This window comes from Condylostylus longicornis, unplaced genomic scaffold, assembly GCF_029603195.1.
Source record: "Condylostylus longicornis isolate FDR11 unplaced genomic scaffold, ASM2960319v2 ptg000038l, whole genome shotgun sequence".
Lineage (NCBI taxonomy): Eukaryota > Metazoa > Arthropoda > Insecta > Diptera > Dolichopodidae > Condylostylus > Condylostylus longicornis.
Genome location: NW_026578007.1, coordinates 96523 through 115655, shown reverse-complemented (window position 1 = coordinate 115655; position 19133 = coordinate 96523). Strand labels below are relative to the sequence as shown.

Here is a 19133-nt window from a genome sequence, read left to right as displayed (position 1 = left end):
TTTAACTGAAATCTTAAAAATATTTTTTTATATAATTATAGTTGACCTTTAATAATTAAAAATTTTATTTTTGTAGATTATTGATTAAATGATAGTAGTTATATGTACATATGTATGTATATACAAGAATGTAAACAATAGTGACAAATTATTATTTCTGCACTATGATTTTTTGCTAACTTGGAATAATATTAGTATATAAACAAAATTTTTACAACACTTTAGAACTATAGGCATGCTACAATTTCCGAATATACATTTTTTATTAAACAACTTTTTTGGCAGAGTTCAGTTTTAACTAGTGTTAGTTTTATCAAGTTAACACTGATTATTTAAAATATCTAAAATGTATTTTCGTCAATATAAAAAAGTTTTTGGTAGATTTCCAATAAAAAAAAAATTTGCTTAGAGTAAACTTACCCTATGAAAATTTTTCGATTTCAAATTTATTTTGATTTTTCTTTCATCAGTACCCTTTTAAATGGCAATAAGGAAGTTGTGCATCGATTGATTTTTTATAAATTTTGAAAAATATATTTTCAATAAAATTTATTTCCCAAAATAAATGTTATCAATCAAACTATTGCAAATCAAAAATTGCATGTCTGTAGACAGTCTCATATGTATGTGTGTACACAAGTATAATGGTATATTTGCAAGCCATTGATGCAAAAGTCGTCATGTAAACAGATGTAAGAATCAAATAAGCTTGTTTTATTTTCTATAAAAATTTTATATTAAAGGACATTACAAATTAGCAACGGAATCAATCTAAAATTTTTAAAAATATACGTATGTATATACATATATGCTTCATACAACATACAAGCTGGATTATACATGGATGAATTTGTAATACACACATTTTTTTTTTTTTTTTTTTCTTTGTTAATACTGCAACTGAGTCAGAGTGACCCATCTAGCAATTCATTTTTCACTTTTGAATCTGGGGGTGGTGGGCACGCATCCTGTGATGTTACCCGATCTTATACGCTATTCCGTTTCCTCACTGCTATATCAGCAAATCGTGCGGCTTCCTTCTTTTAAGTCTCCTGACAGGTTCAATGTCCTGAAAGATCCTTCTCATGTTAATGTTCCCGTGTAATAGTAACCTGTCATAGTGTTTGCGAGCAAATCTTTTAGCCTCTTCTGCGACTGAGGGAATTCCCAAGTCTCGGTGTATAACCTTGTTTTTTACGTACCATGGGGCACCTAATATAGCTCGGAGAATTTTATTTTGGCATCGCTGAATGATGTCCACGTTGCTTTTGGAGGCACACCCCCAAAGTTGGATCCCATATAGCCAAATGGGTTTTATGACCTGATTGTATATTAAAATTTTGTTGTGTATGCTCAAAGCCGAATTTTTACCTATAAGCCAGTTAAGTTTTCTGCATTTGTGGTTAATTTGATCCCTTTTGGTTTTTACATGAGTCTTCCATCTGAGCCTTGTATCCAAGTTCATACCAAGGTATTTCGCATTGTTTTCTATAGGCACTTGAATACCATTAATTTGAACGGGTACCGGGTTGAATCTACGGTTTGAGAAGTGCACCTGCACAGATTTGGCTTCATTTAATTGTATTCTCCACTTTTTTGTCCACAATCTAATTTCGTCAAGAGATTCCTGGAGTCTGGAGACACATTCTTCAGCAGAATCTCCCGTCACCATAATTGCGGTGTCGTCTGCAAAGGTGTCCGTAAATACTTCGCTTTTTAAAGGAATATATCTAGTGTACAGGAGATAAAGAATAGGTTCCAAGACACTCCCCTGCGGAACACCTGCTCTAATTTGTTTCAGTTTCGAGTATTCGCCGTTTTGTTTAACTCTGAAGCATCTGTCAGTAAGATAGGAAGTAAGCAGTTTGCAAAATGGCTTTGGCAAGTCCCTCCCAATCTTAAATAGCAGGCCTTCGTGCCATACCTTGTCAAAGGCTTTTGCGACATCAAGGAATACACCTGTACTTATAAGTTTTTCCTCGAACGATCTCTCAATTACATCAACAATTCGATGCACCTGGTCGATGGTGGAGTGTTTGCATCGAAAGCCAAATTGGTGACTTGGAATAAGATTTCTTTCTTGAATTACTGGCTTCATTCGATTAAGAACAAGTCTTTCAAAAATCTTGGACATAATTGGCAAGAGAGAAATGGGTCTATAGGATGTCATCTCATTTATTGGCTTCCCTGGCTTTACCACAACCAAAACTTCTGCCGTTTTCCATTGGCGTGGAACATAATTTAAGCGAAGAGCTGCATTACATAGGAAAAGGAGCATTTTCAGAGCATTTTGTGGAAGTTGTTTCAGGACCTCGCTTGTGATCAGGTCATATCCAGGTGCTTTTTTATTTCTGGTGGAGCTGATCTCTCTTTTTAGTTCTCCCGGAGTAATTCTTCGGAGTCGTAATGTCTCAGGTGAGGCACACTCTTGGGTAGCTTCTAAGTTGAATTGTCCTGGAAAGGGTTTAAATATATTTTCTAAGTAGTCCGCAAAAACGTCTGCTTTTTCTTGATTAGAAATAGCCCATGAGTTGTCGTTTTTTTTGATAGGTGGATTCTGAGTTCGTGGTCTTTTGATATCCCTCGTAACTTTCCACAGCGAGTAATCCGTATCTTGTTCAGCTGACAAATTTTGAAGCCGATTTGAGATGGATTGATTTCTTATATCTTTTAGTAGAGCCTTTAAATTATTGCTTAGGAGGTTAAGTTTCTGTTTATCCGCTGGTGATCTAGACATTTGCCAAGTTTTGCGAGCTTTCCGTTTTTCTTTGATTAGTTTTTTGATCTCAATGGGATAGTTTATCTTGTTGGTGGTTAATTTATTTTTAAATGTGGTGTTGTTCCAGGCAGCGCTTTGAATTTTAGAGACAAATAAGTCGAGTTCCTCTTCCAGTTGGAATTCATTTTGTAGTGGAACCCGAAGGTTAATTGAATTATTTAGCTCGTTTTTGAACTCTGTCCAGTTAGTTGATTTATTTGTTAGCCTCGGTGGATCGTCAACCGTTCTTCGATAATCGTTTCACTTACAGTTAATATTATTGGCGAATGATCAGAATTTGGATCGTATTTGCCCTCTATACTAAGGTAATTTTCAGATACTCCTTTAACTATGAAGAAATCCACGATGTCCGGCAGTCTTTTGGGATCAGAAGGCCAATATGTTGGGTTTCCAGTAGAGAGAAAAGATTTCATTTCATTGCCCACCTCGAAGAGGGCCCTGCCCTTAGGTGTAGTCAGTCTGGAGCCCCAGAAGACATGTTTTGCATTGAAGTCTCCACCTATAACGAAGCTGTTGCCAAGCTCTTCAAGCATCTGTTTATATTCTGATTGTCTTAAATTATGTTTCGGGGGACAGTAAATGGCCGCAATTTTAATGTTTTTGTTTTTGGCTCTCACTATAACTGAAGCAATCTGCATGGTTTCCTTTTCTATTGCAATAACTGGCAGATGCTCCAAGTTATCCTTAATCAGCACTAATGAACCCCCTTTGGCTTTGTTTTCGGGATGGTTTGTTTTCGGAAGCAACATTTTTTATTATTTTTCAAAATTAATGCGGATAAATGTGAACAATTATACGAAAACGCAAAAAGCATTTTTTAAAATCCTAATCAATCAAATTTACTTGGCGAGTAAATTAACGAGATATAAAAACAGGCTCTTAATTCGATGAGAGTGCAATTAAAGATTGATAATATCACCCGACAGCAGTGCAGGCCAATAAGAGAGAGTGACAGTTCTCAAACAATGCATATTTATATACTGGGTGATTCAGTAAAGAGCACCATGTTATATATCATTGTTTAGGGCATCAAAAAGGGTAAAATTTTTGTTTGGATCTTAACAGCTTACCGATTTCTCGGTGGTGCAGCCGGCCCGTCCGGTTCTCTTTCAGCCGGGCCGTCCCGTTATCTCTTTCATATAATTTTGAAGTTTTCAAAATGATATATTCATGGTTTCGATTTTGCATAATCACAGATTAAGTTTAATAAGAATAATAGCATCTGAGTATGTAAATGTAAGATTCATGTAAGTATGTAAAAATAGATTTTATCATGAAGAGAAACGCTTAACATTGAATTTAAGAAAAACAAATACTCGCCAACATCTAACAAAAACTATTTTGTTTGCTTATGTAGTACACATAAATAATAATATAATGCAATATTAAGTAAAAATAATTTATTTTAATTTTTCAAAAATAATAATGTATGCTTAAAATTGAAATATGCATGTATATCTGTAAAAAATAAAAATGTACATAAATAAAAAAGCATATTTTATATTGCCTTCAAAAATTACTATTTGCCAGCTATTCATATATTGTCAATGGTTTTTGCTAATAGTTACAAAACATATTTTTTAACAGCAATCTAGGAAAATATTAAAATATCAGCTCTTAAAGTTTGACTGTTTAGAAAACAAATTTTTTGCATTGTATGTACGGCTGACAGAAAGTAAGTCAATATTTTTTTTACAGAAAACTCCAACAAATTAATAAGTTTCTTTAGTTATTCCCCAGTTGATTCACACGCGTTTTATCCTGTGGAAACCCGAAATTTGCCATACTTTGCATACTCTCCTTTTTTCGGCAATCAGGTTCCTTACTTCTAGAGGATAAATCACATTTTTTCCCCTTTCTTTAACTTCTGAGGAGCTTCTTCAGGCTGCGCCCTGTACATTTGTTATGAATAGATCAAGCACATCTTCAAGTCGGTATTTAGTTCTTAGTGGTACGTTTAACACTGTGTTGTTCTCAAGTATGTTTTTGAATAAGCCCCATTTGGTTGTCCGGTTGGTTAGTTTGCAAATGATTCACTTTTGAGTATTACTGCTTCCGAGACCGTTAATATAACTGGAGAGTGGTTATAGTTGTAACTTTCGATTATATATGTATAATACTCGGAAATTCCTCTAGTTATGGAAAAGTCTAATAGATCTGGAATTCTGTTTCTGTCTGTTGGCCAATAAGTCGGCTTTCTGGTGAAGTGGAAACTACAACCGATTTCAGCTGCTGCTTCGTAAAGAGCCCCACCTTTTGGAGTCGTGATTCTGGACCCCCACAAAGTATTTTTTGCATTGAAGTCGCCACCGATCAGGAAGTTTTTACCCATATGATCAAGCATTGATTTATAATCAACTATTTTTAAATTATGGCGTGGGGAACAGTAAATGGAAGAAATCATTAATTCCTTATTTTTAACGTTGACTTTGATCGAAGCAATTTGCATTGTTTGTTTTTAAACACAAATCTGTCCTTGATGTTTAATATTACTTTTGGTAAAGATTGACGAGCCGCCTTTAGCTTTATTATCAGGATGTATTGCGCTGTAGTACTTATAATAACCATTAATTTTTAGGTTACTTTCTTTGGTAAAATGGGTTTCTGTAACCAGGCAAGCGTCAATTTTTTCTTTGTTGAGAAAGATTCCAAGTTCCTGCATATGTTGCGGAAGACCATCAGCATTCCATGTCATAATTCTAAGAAATTGTGTCATCTTTTATTAAGTCTTGTATTTATTTTATTTTCTGGTCTGGCATTTCATCACTGAATTGTTTTTCAGCAATTTTTTGATCGTCAAGTTTTTTTAATATAAGCTGTAGAATTTCGTCTGTTGTAGATTTTGCAGCAACTTGAGCGTAAATCTTTTGTTTGATTTTGCCATTGGAACTACCTTTCTCTTAATTGTTTTGGTTGTCAAGGGCGGCCCGACACCCCTTTCTTGAACCTGAGTCACCAATGGAGCTCTTGAAAGAGCCGTAGTTTTGTGCCGTGTACTTATTGCCATGTTCCTTCTACGTTGAAGTTTCCTCGCAATCCCCTATAATTGGCATGGTGAGCTCCACTACAGTTAGAACATTTTGGAGGAACGTTTCGACTTTTATTGCCAGCAGAAGTGAAATGATTTGCACCACATTTTACGCATCTTGGATCCTTTTTGCTGTGGTATAGCTTTTGTTGTTTTCCTCACTGGTTCAATTTTGACTCTTAGATTTAGAATAGATTTGAAGTTATATATTTTTTCAGTACTTTGATTCTTATCAAACGTTAGCATAAACAAGGATAAGTTTTTGTTGTTGGACGACGATATCTCCTCTATCATTTCCTGTTCTTTCTTTTTTCATTATATTGGTGGTGTCTTTTATTTCGAAGCCTTGCTGTTGAAGATCGTTAATTATGTCAACTTTTTGACATGGTCAATGTAATTCTCTGGCCATAACTTTTATCGGTCTATCGTTTTCGTCTTCATAAGAAAACCACTGAATCTTGTCTTCCTCTAGCTTTTTGACTAAGCTGCGATAACTGGATGGACTTTCACTGTTGACTTTAAACACGTTGTTACGTTTAATAGTTTGCACAGCTTAGAATAGTCGACTATTCCCACAATATTAATGGGGGGCAGCCTGTGTACATACGTTTTGTCCACCTCACTTGTTGATTGGTGATGATGTCATTTTCGGTGTTTAGTACTAATTTGGACTGGCTGATTGTTTACTGCTTGTTGTGTTCACTTCTGGTAATGATTTCGTTTTTCTCTTCTTACAGGGTCTCTTATCTCTATGTGTAGTCATCGGCTTCATCTCTGAGTCATATCCCGTAATATCAGATTTCTCACTTGAGCTCACTACTCTTGACGGAACGACAGGTTGCTTGTTTTTAGCTTCTTTGAATTAGGATTTTAGGAGTGCATTTTCAGCCTTCATTTCGTTGATTTCTTTCTTCATGGTAGCAAGTATTTCTTCCATTAACATTATTTTCTGTCGATGTTTTTCATTTTCCTCTTCTAAAGCTCTCGACTTTTCTGAATACCCGGGATCCAAGTTGGTTATTGATACCCGGGAGTTGTTGGCTAATCCTCTTTTCAGCCTTGTATTTGGTGTTCCTGGCTGACCCCGATAAACGTTGATAACATGCGGAGGGTGTATCGTTCGATAATATTTTAGGTGGAGTTCTCGGTGTTAATGTACTCCTACAAAAAAGCAATGAATTTGAATGCACATTTATAAAGCTAGCCGCTTGCTCCGAATTAAGCTTTGATGCTTGCTCCGAATTAAGCTCTGCTTAACCGCCAATCTCGTGTGCTAACAGACCAGAATTACACCACCTGGGTTGGAACCAGATCTTTCATAGGGGTTGCTCAGCGTAACAGGAAGGACCACTTGTAGGTGAGGTGAAATATGACGTTGAGTAGCTTATGCTAGGCTGTGGTAACAGGAAACCCCAAATTAATTTGCATTTAATAAGATGTCCCATACATACGATATATATAATGGACCATTTTTTATATATTTACAGTTTTAAGTGGCTTACAAAAAGAAAAGTAAAAAAAGCAGACTGAAGAAGTTTTTATTTCAAATATTTTTTCAAATAGTACTATACATATGTTCATAACATTTTGATGCAAAATATAAAAATAAATATGTAAAAATTTATGTATCAGATGCTTTACATAATTTGTATAGATAATATTTTTTTTAGTGTGGGTTGTTTTCTTAATATTTCCCTTTATAGAGTGAAGATTTGGTCAATAAAGAAATATACGAAGATGTCGTGTGTCGAAGATGTTGCTGTATTGTTGTTGAATACAGAAAGTAAAAAAAATATGAGTGTCAGTTGTTTATAAAACATATTGTTCTAGAAAGAATAAATATGTGAAGCTAATTATTGAGGAGGTATACGCCAATATACCATTTCTTTAGTGAGTAATAAAAAAAAAAATTAATTAAAATTTGTTAAAAAAAACCATTGTTTTGGATTCATTTGTATCCGAAATTCAAAAGAATAACGAAACTTCGCTTAAATTGAAAAATGTTTTGCTAATATAATCGTCATCAAAAAAAAGTTCTTTGCAATTAACACCCAAGGCGGTACTAAATATAAATATATATATATTTTACTTCACTTTATAAAATTAATTTATTCAAAATATTTCAAATTCTTTATAGATATTTAAAATGAAAAAATATTTTAAAAATATTGTATAATATTATTTATTTTAATTTTTAAAAAAATTTTAATCTACAAATTATGCATAATATGTATTTATAGTAGAGGTCGAATAAAAAAGTTAAATAAACACGCTCCTGTCCTATTCAAAACGGTTTTGACAATACTTGTAACAAAGAAAGAAACAACTAGAAAGAATTTGACTTCATTGTTTTTCAAGGTACTTTCTTTGTTTAGAATTTCTAATCGTTGTTCAAAACATAGAAAAAGGTATTGATCAAAAATACATTCATTCACATCCAATCAATTTCGCTATTGAATGAACGCAACGTTTCTGTAAATTTTAAATATTTAAATAATTAAATGGGTTAGGTACGTATTTGGGTAATAGTACTCGCAGTTTTATTTACTATTATTAAGTATTAACTATGGAAAATGAATCAGAATACAAAGATTTATATAAAATGTTACCTAAAAACCGTGAAACTAGGCAAGAGGACCGAAGGAAATTAGCTTTGAAGGACCAAAAGCTAGAAAGATCAAAACTTCAAGACCATAAACGACTTTTTTTAAAAGAATTTCTGATAGCGGAAAGAGTAAAAGAGGATAGTGGAAAAAAAGTGTTGTTTCAAAATAAGTATAATTTTCCATTTTCGTTACAATTTTCGGAATGGTTAAAAGAAAAACCAGATAACCTAAATAGGTGGTTCTTAGTACCGTGTCCGAAAGGTCAAAGATGCTTTATTGTGGCCTGTAATAACATAACCGAGGTTTATAATAAAGAAGGAAAGAGAATATTTTATTTTCATTCTAAACTTCCTGGAGATGGAGTCCTAAGAAATGAATTTAGTATACTTGACTGCATTTTCTGTAGAGAACTTAAAAGATTTTTTGTACTTGATGTGGTTTGTTTAGGTAATTATAATTTGCAACACTGTGATGCTACATTTAGGAGATTTTGGTTGAAGAGTAGATTAGATGAAAACATGAATTACAATGACAGTGATTCATCCTACACTTTTATTCTTATTGATTGGGTTGATTTTGAAGATGAGGAAGCGATAAAAATGAATTTTTATAAATATCCTCACTATGCCGAGAATTTTCCTCTATTGGATGGATTTTTGTTTTATCATAAAGATGCAAGTTACACTTTTGGTGTAACGCCACTTGTCGGCTGGCTATTTTGTTTTATGATTCCCGAAGTTTTAGGATATGAAATAAACGCAATATATAGTCTTGAAAAACCTGCAGACTATGTAAATTATTTATTCTATATCAACGAATTCGATAAAAATCAAGATAAAAAGATCCGGGAACGCAGATCTATTATTAAATCTGAATTCAAAGAAGAGACTGATGTTTTAGAAGAAACCGAAAAGATATTCGAAAAGGAGCGTTTCGTTTTGGAAAATTATTACGACATACATAGTTCAGAAAAACAAAAACATTTTGAATACACTGAAGTTGATTCAATACACATGATTGAATAAAACTTAAGTAAATATATATATATGTATACCTATATAAAATGTGCCGAAAATTATGAGAAATATTTGAAAAATAATTGTTTGTCACGATTTTAATCCAAAAAAAGCCAAAATTGAGGCACGTTAAGGTAAAATAAAAACCATCATTTAGTTGCTTTCATGCATTACATATATGTATACATATATCTAATTGTATATGTATATACTAATTTTGACGAAAAATTTGTTTTGAAAATTCATGTTTTTTTAAATAAATTATATTCTAATTATTAAAGTCGTTTTTTGAATTGTCTAGTTGAAAATTACAAGTTCTAATTATTACAATAATATTTTGTTGCGGAAAAACCTTTCACCCTAAAAAGTATATGGACATAAAATAATAAAAAGGTGTTTATAATTAATATCGACCTTGAAATTATTTTTTTCTCTAGATGTATTAACAAATCAGATTAAATCTGAATATAATATGTAATCAAAATATAACATTAGAAGAAATCTGATGGAAAAAAGGAGAACTATCCGATTACATAATGCCATATGCAGTGGTGTCATCCAAAATATTTAACAATGGGTTTGCTAACCGACTTAAGTCCTGATCTTTACCACTCTACCCCACAATTAACTACTAAAATAAGTAACGTAAAAATTAAAAAAAGCTACTATCGATATTATATTTTTTATGAAATAATTACTGCATATTATATTTTATTGAAATACCAAAATAGAAAGTGGAAACATAGGCATAGTGGAAACTGATTGTCGCAATCATAATTTTACGTATGGTGCAGTATCAAAATCTTCTATTGATTTACCCATTAAACCTAATGTTATTAATTGACTAGTTGTTTCAATTGATAAGGAATTTCCCTTATCGTAAATGATATCTTTCGTCTTTAGCTGAGTTAACAGCAATTACATTTAAAATTCTTTTTAGCTCTCAAAATTGAACTATTTTTGAAATCCTTATCTATCTTTTAAAAAAAATAAATCTGTTAGAGAAATATTATATTTGGTTATTCGGAATAATCAAGTATAATATTGTTTTAATTTTTTCCCTATAATAAAGAAGAGAAAAAAAATATAAAATATAAAATCGTAACATAAAATGATAAAATTGCCAGGCTAACAAAAACATTTAAAATTTTAACAAAGGGTACGGCGGGCTCTGAAATTTTTAACGCGCGGACCCCACGGACGCCGTGTATGACACCACCTGGACATATGTATGTATCTATTAGGTAGTAAGATTCGGTGTACTTTTTAAAGTTTCTATTGTAATCATATTTAAATAAAATATAATAGTATATTTGATTACCTTCATATAAATAGAAATGCCCCGAATGTGCTGCATCGAATTATGCAGAAGCAATAGTCTACGAGAAAAGGAGAACGTAAATGCTATACCCTCATTTACTTTGCCAAAGAACGAAGTCATCAGGGACAAATGCATACGAGCATTAAGAAAAAGCGATTCGACACCAACGAAGTATTTTTAATTTGTAAGAGCTTTAAATTTTATTCTGTTGCCGTTGGCAAGTATAATTTAATCAATTACCTACTAATGTTAAGATTTTAACAATTTAAATAAGTATGTAATTTAATCTCTAATAAAAGAAAATTAAAAAATTTTGTGAATTTAGTTGAATACATAGGTACATTTACGTCATAAAATTTATTGGTTTTTTCATAAAATGTTACTAGTTTAAAAAAAAATGGATTAAAAATTTTATTCTTTGATGTAAATATGTTATATGTAAGTTTTTATATATTTTCTATTTTGATTTTACCTCAAAAATATCTTGTTACCTATTTAATATAATGTAATTTGTTACCTGTAATAAGTAACTAGTTTCTAAAAACAAGAAATTTAATTTTGTTAATATTTAAATGAAATAAAATAATTTCTGCATATTTTTTGTATTTAATCGTTTTTTATTTTACAAACATTCCAAATCACCATATGAACATTTCTAATTTATTCGAAAATACCTAGTTTAAAATATATTTCTTAACAAAAAGTACGCTGATCAATTTTCAATCAAAGTTGATGGCCGTTGCATATCTGATAAAAATTATATAGTTGAGGAAATGAATAACTTTTTTTTTGAGTTCTACGGAAAAAATTGATATTCCTAATAATCCAATCGGTATGCTGTATATGAGCAATTTGGTTCCAAATATTTTTTTAAATTTTTCCCTGCATCAAACTAACAGTAAGAAAGGTTAGCGGGTCTTTAAATTCTACTGCAGCTGCGGGGTATAATAAAATCTCAACTAAATTTATCAAAAAATTCTGCGATCTCTGATTCATTTCTCTGAAACATTATGTTTTTCTGTTTCATTAAAAAAGGGTGAGTGATTCACCGGTTTTTAATGAAAGACACCGGCTTTCAAAGATGGAAACAAAATTCTTCTTCTATCTATCGTCCAATATTTGTGATATTTACACTCTTATAAATTTTTTAAAATATGGAAAAAATAATTTGTATTTATTCCTTCTTAATGATAACAGTATTCTTCACAAAGAATAGTGTGGCTTTGAAATTAAATCAAATACAACCGCTGTTTGTTTAAAACCTTAACGAATTTCATTTCAAAGTGTTTTAACGGCAAATACATTGCCTTGGTTTTAAAACACCAAAAATAGAGATAGAACAGCAAAAAAAATTAACAGTGAATTAGAAATAATGGAAGTTATAATTGATAGAGATGATGAACGCAATAATGCGTGGCTAAGTTTCAAGGTTGTTCAACAGGGCTTTATACGATTTAAAATATACAGAACAAAGTCAAGCTAGAAAAGGATAGATGACTAAAGAAATACTAGACCTGATGGAAGAAAGAAGGAAGTGAAAACAAATCGATAAACCAAAGTACAAAGAAGTGAATAAAATTATAAAAAGAAAAATTAGACAGGCGAAAGCACTGAAGCATTATATAAACTTGGAAACAGTGACCATCTGCACAAAAAGTTAAAAAAAATTTCATATTCAGAGAAAAAAATAGCGTAGACGTGTTAAAAAAGTAAGACGACAGGGTCATCACAGATCCGGTTGACAGATTAAAAATGTGGGAAAGATCTGCAGAAAGATTATTTGAAGATGAGACCAGACATATCGGAAAAATTGTGTATTTACGGGTCGGAAAAATCAGCGGAAGAAATTAAGGCAGTTTTAAATTGAGCAAAGAAAGGGTTTGCGGTTGACCAGACAATATTCCTAACGAAATTGTGAAAATCATAAATGAAAACAGTTTAAAAATACTGGCGAAATTTTTCAATAAAGTACATATATGATTTCGGAAGTATACCTGAGGACTGGCTGAAATCGACTTTTGTTACCATGCCGAAGAAGAGTAAAGCCGTCAAATGTAAAGATTTCAAAACAATAACTTTAGTATCACAAGCACTAAAAATATTTCTGAAAGTCATCCATAGCAGAGTTTTTAGAAAGTTGGAAAAAAATATTAGTGATACATACTTAATTTGAATTTAGAAATGCAGTTGGAACTAGAAAAGCACTAGTTATGTTAAATACAATTGTGCAAAGAAGTACTGCAATGAATGAAGAGGTGATAGAAATCTAGGAAAATGTTAATCTAGACGAGAAAGACATAAGAATCATAATGAATTTGTATTGGAATCAAACAGCTGCGATAAGAATAGCGGATAGGTTGTCTGAAGAAATTATGATAAAAAAAGGTGTCAGACAAGGGTGTATACTATCTCCGTTGCTGTTCAACTTGTATGCTAAACATATTTTTAAACATATACAGGATGAAATAGTCCGGGAGTTAGTATAAATGGAAAACTAATTAATAACATTCATTTTGCCAATGATTTCGTATTAATAGCAAATAGCGCAAGTGAATTGCAAAAATTACTTGATGTCATAAATACCCAATCCATAAACTATGGATTAAAAATAAATGTAAAAAAAAAAACAAATATATGGTGTTCTCAAAAAACAGTGCAGGCAGCAACGGGTGTGGTTCGACAGGAACAAAATAGAAAAAGTGAGATCCTTGAAATACTTGGGTACTATTATCGAAGCCAGTGCTTCTAGTAAAACGGAAATCCGCGCAAAAATCCAGCAAGCTAGAGATAAATAATTATAAAGCAAAAATAATTACAACTGGAGAATTACACCTCAGTTTGAAAGTTAAGATTGTGAAGTGGTAAGTGTGGCCTCAACTGCAGTATGGAATGGAGACCGCACCCTGAGACAGTCAAAACTAAATCATTTTGAAGCTTTCGAGCTGTGGTGTTATCGGAGATTACTCAATATTTCATGGCAGGATTGAGTCTCGAACGTGAAGGTTGTAAGGAAGATGGATACGGAGAAAAAGCTATTTGTATCTATAAAGGTGAGAAAGCTCGGGTATCTCGGTATCATCATGAGTTGTGAGAGGTATAACATTCTACAATTGGTATTGCAAGGAAAAATGCAGGGTACAAGAAGCAGGAGATGAGCTAAAAAATCATGGCCCAAGAACATAGCAGAACGGTGCAATCTTCCCTTCAATCAAGTCATGTTAAGAGTCAGATCCAGAAACACCTGTAAAATGATGGTGTCCAATCTCCTATGACAGGGATGGCAAATAGGGTTTGATCAAAGTGCCAAAATTTGGGGAAATTTATTGTCACACTTTTTCCCGTGCCAGCACAGTACCAAGTACAGGTATGGTTAGGTAAATACAATATTATGACAAGTTGTAATAATATTTATTTATACATATTATAGTTCAAGGTATAAAAATTAATAAATACAGATAGAAAAAATATTAATTTAATTTTTTATCAGAAACTTTTTGTTTCATATTACTTGCAAGAGTTTTTATGTCGGGCTGGTACATTGTTGACTGCAGAGTAATACATGCTGCCGAATCTTCCTCTGTTAATCTGTTTCTAGTCTTTGAATGTACATGATTCAAAACGGAAAAAAGACTTTCGCAAGAAATTCTCAATATGTCAAATTACTGGCAGCAAAATTTTCTTGCAAGTTGAACTGCAAGTAAACAAGCAAGTAGAAATATTTCAATGTGTTAGTAAAATTTTTGTATGTATTGCAACTTTCTTGCAAGTAACTTGTACGTGTAAATGCTGGGTTAGTGAAGTGAAAAAAAAACAAAAATAAAAAGAATATAACATTTGAATATGTTTGGTTTTGAATATTTGTCATTTCGCTATTAGGAAATTATCATTTTTAGGAAATTTTTCATTCAATCAATTTTTCAACGAGTTTTTAGATTTTTTATTAGAAAAAAAATCTATATAAAAATTTGTCGAGGCACAACTATAACGTGCCATCAAATTTTTTTTCCGTGCCAAGTTTGGCACGCGTGCCCTTTAATTGCCATCCATGTCCTATGAGAAGAGGAATGAAAAGAAGAAGAAATAATACTAAGGTTAGGCTTAATTGAATTTTATTTTTATTTTTTATATAAATACGAATAATTTAATTATAAATTATAAAAACTGGAATACTAAATCAAAAGCGAATTAGGTATTGAAAATATTGCGGGTAGGATATTTAATTATCATATTTTTTAGAAATGTTTGATTTTAGAAAAAAATTATGAATTTTTATATTAATAGATAGACGAGCTGATATATTTTGTATGAAAATTTGAGTTTTTGGCATTCTCTTATTTTTAGTATAGCTTTTCTCTCAAAAAGTTGAATCAACTTCAATTTTAGTGCGGAGGGTTTTTAAAACGTCAAATTTACGTATACTGAACTATTACAATTATATTATATAATTCTTGTCAAAAAAGCAATAAATCCATCATAATAAAAAAAAGCAATCAGCTTTCATCAGACGAACCAATGAACAATAAAGAGAAAAAAAAGTTCGACTACAAATAGTTCAGCTCAAAAACGACAAACCAATGAATCCAGCTTTATTTCTAGTCTGAATTCTCGAATTTACTAGTTTCTTTAAAATTTGCATTACTTTTAGCCCACAAATTCAAACTAAAAAATATAAAATATTATTCTAACTAAAATATAGAAATGTCTTCCGTTAAATTTTGTTTGTTATAAATGAATTTCAATTTGTTTAAATTTTTTACAGCCTATATTGTTTCCAAGGTAAATTTTTAACTGAAGATCTGAATGTAACTTTACTGACCTGACATTTTTTATCTGAGGAGAGCGCTATACTTATTCATTAATGACTATTATATAAATCGAACAGAATCGGAAATCACGAAATCAATTTAGGCGATAGTGCGATTAAAATCGATTAGTGAATTGTGAGAAAATTGATTTTTATTCTTTTTTCATGCCTAACAATGGTCTGTCACTATGGAAAGAATTTAAAAACTTTATAAATATTATGTTTAATACTCTGGAAAAAACAAATATGAGAGAAAATGATGACGTTTTCATTTTCTCAATGTTTAAAGTTTTTTCCAAGTTTTGTGAAGTAAAATTTAGTGTTTTAAAAACTTTTCGAAATCTTAGAGCTTCAAAACATTATATATTTTTCTTTGTTATGTCAAAACGTTTTTAAGAAAAAGAAATGTTCATTAACAATAATTTTTTTCACAACTTTTTAATTAAAAATGAAACTAAATAAAAAAACTAATTTACAAATAGTTTATTCTAAGTTTCACACTTTTTTCATCCAAAATCAAAATTTTCGGTTTTTAGTTTTTCGGAAATCAAAAAACATTTGTTTTCGTTTGATAAATATTTTGAAATTTTAGGTTTACAAATGTAATTATTAAATTTTTATTTTTTGGAATTTTTTCAACTTTTCCGTCTGGTTAAAATTTTTTTTTGAAATAAGAATTTTTATTTTTTCGATAAGTTCCGTCACTGCTTTCTCTTTCTAAAGTTTTTTACCAAACAGATCCAATATATTGAAATAAAGATGAGTGAAATTTTGTTTTATTTATTATAAGTTATTGTATTAATATTAATCTTGATATTAGTTTAGTACTGATTTGTACTTAAAGTGTACGTGTCTCAGCATATAATGGTATTTTAGAAAAATTCTATTTAATTAAATTTCACAACTTAAAATTTCATGAATAAAATAGAGGTTTTTCAGAAATTCCGTTCAGAAGTCATTCTTCTCACTTTTTTTGGCAAAAAAAGTTTAGAAATCTTAATCTCGATAGTATAGGTAATCTTAAGCGAATTAATCGATTTTTGAAAAACTCGATATCAATCGAGTTTGATTATTGGTTTATTTTTTTTTTAGAATCAAGTCTATTCCTCTTAAATATTAATAAAATATATTTTTTTGAAAATGGCAGATGCAGAATCAATTCAAAGCAACAGTGCCAATATCGGAGCAGATGAAACAACTGGAGTTCAGAAGAATCCAACAAATGGAGCTTTACCTGCCAAAAGTGAGATGGTTTTAAAAGTAGTTATTAGCAAAGTACTCTATGAAAATATTCTGTTTTAGTTGATATTTTACTAAACGCTACAGGTAACGTTCCCATAATGAAAAAAAGGCGATGGGCGGTGGATCAAGAGAAGCCTATATGTTGGATCCAAAAGTTCGTTCATAAATACCTTAAACTTGATCCCGAAGAAAAAATAGTAAGTTATATTAAACGAAATAAGTAATTGTTAAATTTTGAAACCATTTTTCTTTCTAGTTTTTATACGTCAACCAAACTTTTGCTCCTTCTCCTGATCAACTAGTCAAAAATTTGTACGAGTGTCATGGGACTAACGGAAAATTAGTGTTATACTATTGTAAAAATCAGGCGTGGGGCTAAAAATATATCTTACTTTGATTTTAATGTATATGTTGGATTATTTGAACCCAGATTATTGAATTTGTTGCTTAAAATTGCTTATGCTAGTATTATCTATATATCTATAGTATATATGTATATCTAAATTAAAATATTGTAAAAACGCTAATTAAAATTAAAATTTCAATCGAAAAATGTGCTTATCTTTTAAAGTATTTTTAATTTAGCCGTACAATTACGGCTACTTTCGCAGTAACGTGTCGGTCTCATTACGCTTATTTAACGAAACGATTACTTATTAAAGGAAAAATAGTATTTGTGGATTTTCTAATAAGGTCTATTCTGAATTAAATACATAAATTTGAAATTAATTAATTATCTCCTCTAATCGATTCAAGATAATCTGCAGCTTCTTTGGATATTCTGTGATATTTAGCAATAGCAGGTCTGTAGTAATATGCTTGATAATCATTCCGGGAAGCCATCTTTTCTTTGATTTGGGCTTCGAGTTTCCTATAGAAAAAATCACTGTAACTTAACATAAAAAAATAATTAACTTATTTACCTGAGTTGCGCCTTCTCGTTTTCTTCGTACAAAAAGTGACACATTTTCTCATATTCTTGTTGGGGTGATGGGTAAACATATTGAGCCAGGAATCGTGAGATTGGATGCTTAAAGGATTACAATTGGTTCAAATATATATCAAATTAAAAACCCTTACCTTGTGGTATTCCCAGTGTTTCGGAACATAACCTTCGGGTATTTCTCGAAGCTCAGCTGGTCCAATAAATATATTTGTGTACATTACAATTGCAGTGATTGGAATTACGCCTAACATGACAAAATAATGGAGTAGATCTTTAAATTTTTTGAATTGAAATCTAGAAGGCTGAATAGCAAAATGGTGATGACCACCACTCATATTTCTAGTTTGATTTACTGAAAAATATTGAAACATTATTTTGTAGGAAGTAAATTATTGCATAACTTAGTTTATATGTGCACACATATTAACAAATAAAATTGTCTTACCATGGCTTTTAAATATTAAAGAATAAATTATTTTATTCAAATCTCGCTTGGTGTTTTGAAAATGAGAAGATCGAAATAGGCTGCTTAAGATAGCCATTTTTTTAGCTCCTCTTAAAATAATTTTGTTTTTCCAAATCAGGTGCTGACAAATGACAACCTATTCAACAAAATCCAAGACAATATAAATAAGTATCAGTCACTTGTTAATTTGAACCATGGCTGACATATATTTTTGTTATGTCAAGATTAGAACGAATTTTTAGTAAACATAGCACCCCTAGAAAAATTAACATATAAAATACAAATTTTCGAAATTTTTAGTTTGAAATGTAGATGGAAAATGAGTCATCAAATATATTGTAATTTATTGTAAAATGAAAATTTTTTAATACTTACATTATTTATATTTTTTACACTAGTGTATAAAGACTATTGGTAAATTCTTAAACGTCAAATTTGACAAAATCTGAGTTGTCTGAGTAAATAAATTTGATGTATTGAGTGACTTACGTTAAAAATAATATAAAAAATATTTTTTTTGTTAATTTTTAATATGTAAGTATAAAATTATTTTAAATCTGAAAAAAATTTTTTTTTGTTTTGACGTTTACGGATGATCAAAATTCAAAGTTGATTACGGGTAAAAAGTTTACTACATTTCTTTCCGTAAAAGTTTTATACGTCAGACAGTTTGCAGACTGAAAACAAAATTTTGACGTTAAAGAATTTGCGGTGTATTGTAATGCTATACAAAGTAGCATTTTTTTATATTTTACCAATTTATTATTAACAAAACTTAGTAAATGTAAAATTTCACAATATTTATCAAAAACAGACAGAACATAGGAAGAACATACATATGTATATACATATATGTTTTGATAGCTTTATCATGTAAAACTATTTTAAAACAGTAAATTGTACTTTACGAAACTTTAAACATGAA

General features: G+C 30.7%; 3 protein-coding genes across 4 annotated transcripts; 2 read left to right on the top strand and 1 right to left on the bottom strand.

Moving 5' to 3' along the window:
* The first annotated feature begins 8316 nt into the window (after positions 1-8316).
* LOC129609158 (snurportin-1) lies at positions 8317-9713 on the top strand. Its single transcript, XM_055521062.1, has one exon. The coding sequence runs from the start codon at positions 8374-8376 to the stop codon at positions 9436-9438; it is 1065 nt and encodes a 354-aa protein (XP_055377037.1). The 5' UTR covers positions 8317-8373; the 3' UTR covers positions 9439-9713.
* A 6900-nt stretch (positions 9714-16613) lies between these two features.
* LOC129609053 (autophagy protein 12-like) lies at positions 16614-17335 on the top strand. Of its 2 annotated transcripts, none has more exons than XM_055520908.1 (3): positions 16614-16797; positions 16881-16993; positions 17053-17335. In XM_055520908.1, the coding sequence occupies exons 1-3, from the start codon at positions 16695-16697 to the stop codon at positions 17173-17175; spliced, it is 339 nt and encodes a 112-aa protein (XP_055376883.1). In that variant the 5' UTR covers positions 16614-16694; the 3' UTR covers positions 17176-17335. The 2 variants fall into 2 exon arrangements, with proteins under 2 accessions (XP_055376883.1, XP_055376882.1); XM_055520907.1 differs by having other exon boundaries at positions 16857-16993.
* Positions 17336-17469: 134 nt separating this feature from the next.
* Positions 17470-18411, bottom strand: LOC129609052 (NADH dehydrogenase [ubiquinone] 1 beta subcomplex subunit 5, mitochondrial). Its single transcript, XM_055520906.1, has 4 exons — positions 18188-18411; positions 17877-18094; positions 17720-17826; positions 17470-17667 (listed from the first exon to the last, which is right to left on the bottom strand). The coding sequence occupies exons 1-4, from the start codon at positions 18282-18284 to the stop codon at positions 17526-17528; spliced, it is 564 nt and encodes a 187-aa protein (XP_055376881.1). The 5' UTR covers positions 18285-18411; the 3' UTR covers positions 17470-17525.
* Between the last annotated feature and the right edge of the window lie 722 nt (positions 18412-19133).

What these genes read in the sequence shown, in the direction of transcription:
- LOC129609158 (XM_055521062.1), top strand. Translation starts at nt 8,374, where the DNA reads ATGGAAAATGAATCAGAATACAAAGATTTATATAAAATGTTACCTAAA.
- LOC129609053 (XM_055520907.1), top strand. Translation starts at nt 16,695, where the DNA reads ATGGCAGATGCAGAATCAATTCAAAGCAACAGTGCCAATATCGGAGCA. An exon ending in TGGAGCTTTACCTGCCAAAA is followed by an intron (nt 16,798 to 16,856) that starts GTGAGATGGTTT and finishes ATTCTGTTTTAG; the next exon opens with TTGATATTTTACTAAACGCT. An exon ending in TTGATCCCGAAGAAAAAATA is followed by an intron (nt 16,994 to 17,052) that starts GTAAGTTATATT and finishes TTTTCTTTCTAG; the next exon opens with TTTTTATACGTCAACCAAAC.
- LOC129609052 (XM_055520906.1), bottom strand. Translation starts at nt 18,284, where the DNA reads ATGGCTATCTTAAGCAGCCTATTTCGATCTTCTCATTTTCAAAACACC. An exon ending in TTTAATATTTAAAAGCCATG is followed by an intron (nt 18,095 to 18,187) that starts GTAAGACAATTT and finishes AATATTTTTCAG; the next exon opens with TAAATCAAACTAGAAATATG. An exon ending in AACGAGAAGGCGCAACTCAG is followed by an intron (nt 17,668 to 17,719) that starts GTAAATAAGTTA and finishes TTTTTTCTATAG; the next exon opens with GAAACTCGAAGCCCAAATCA.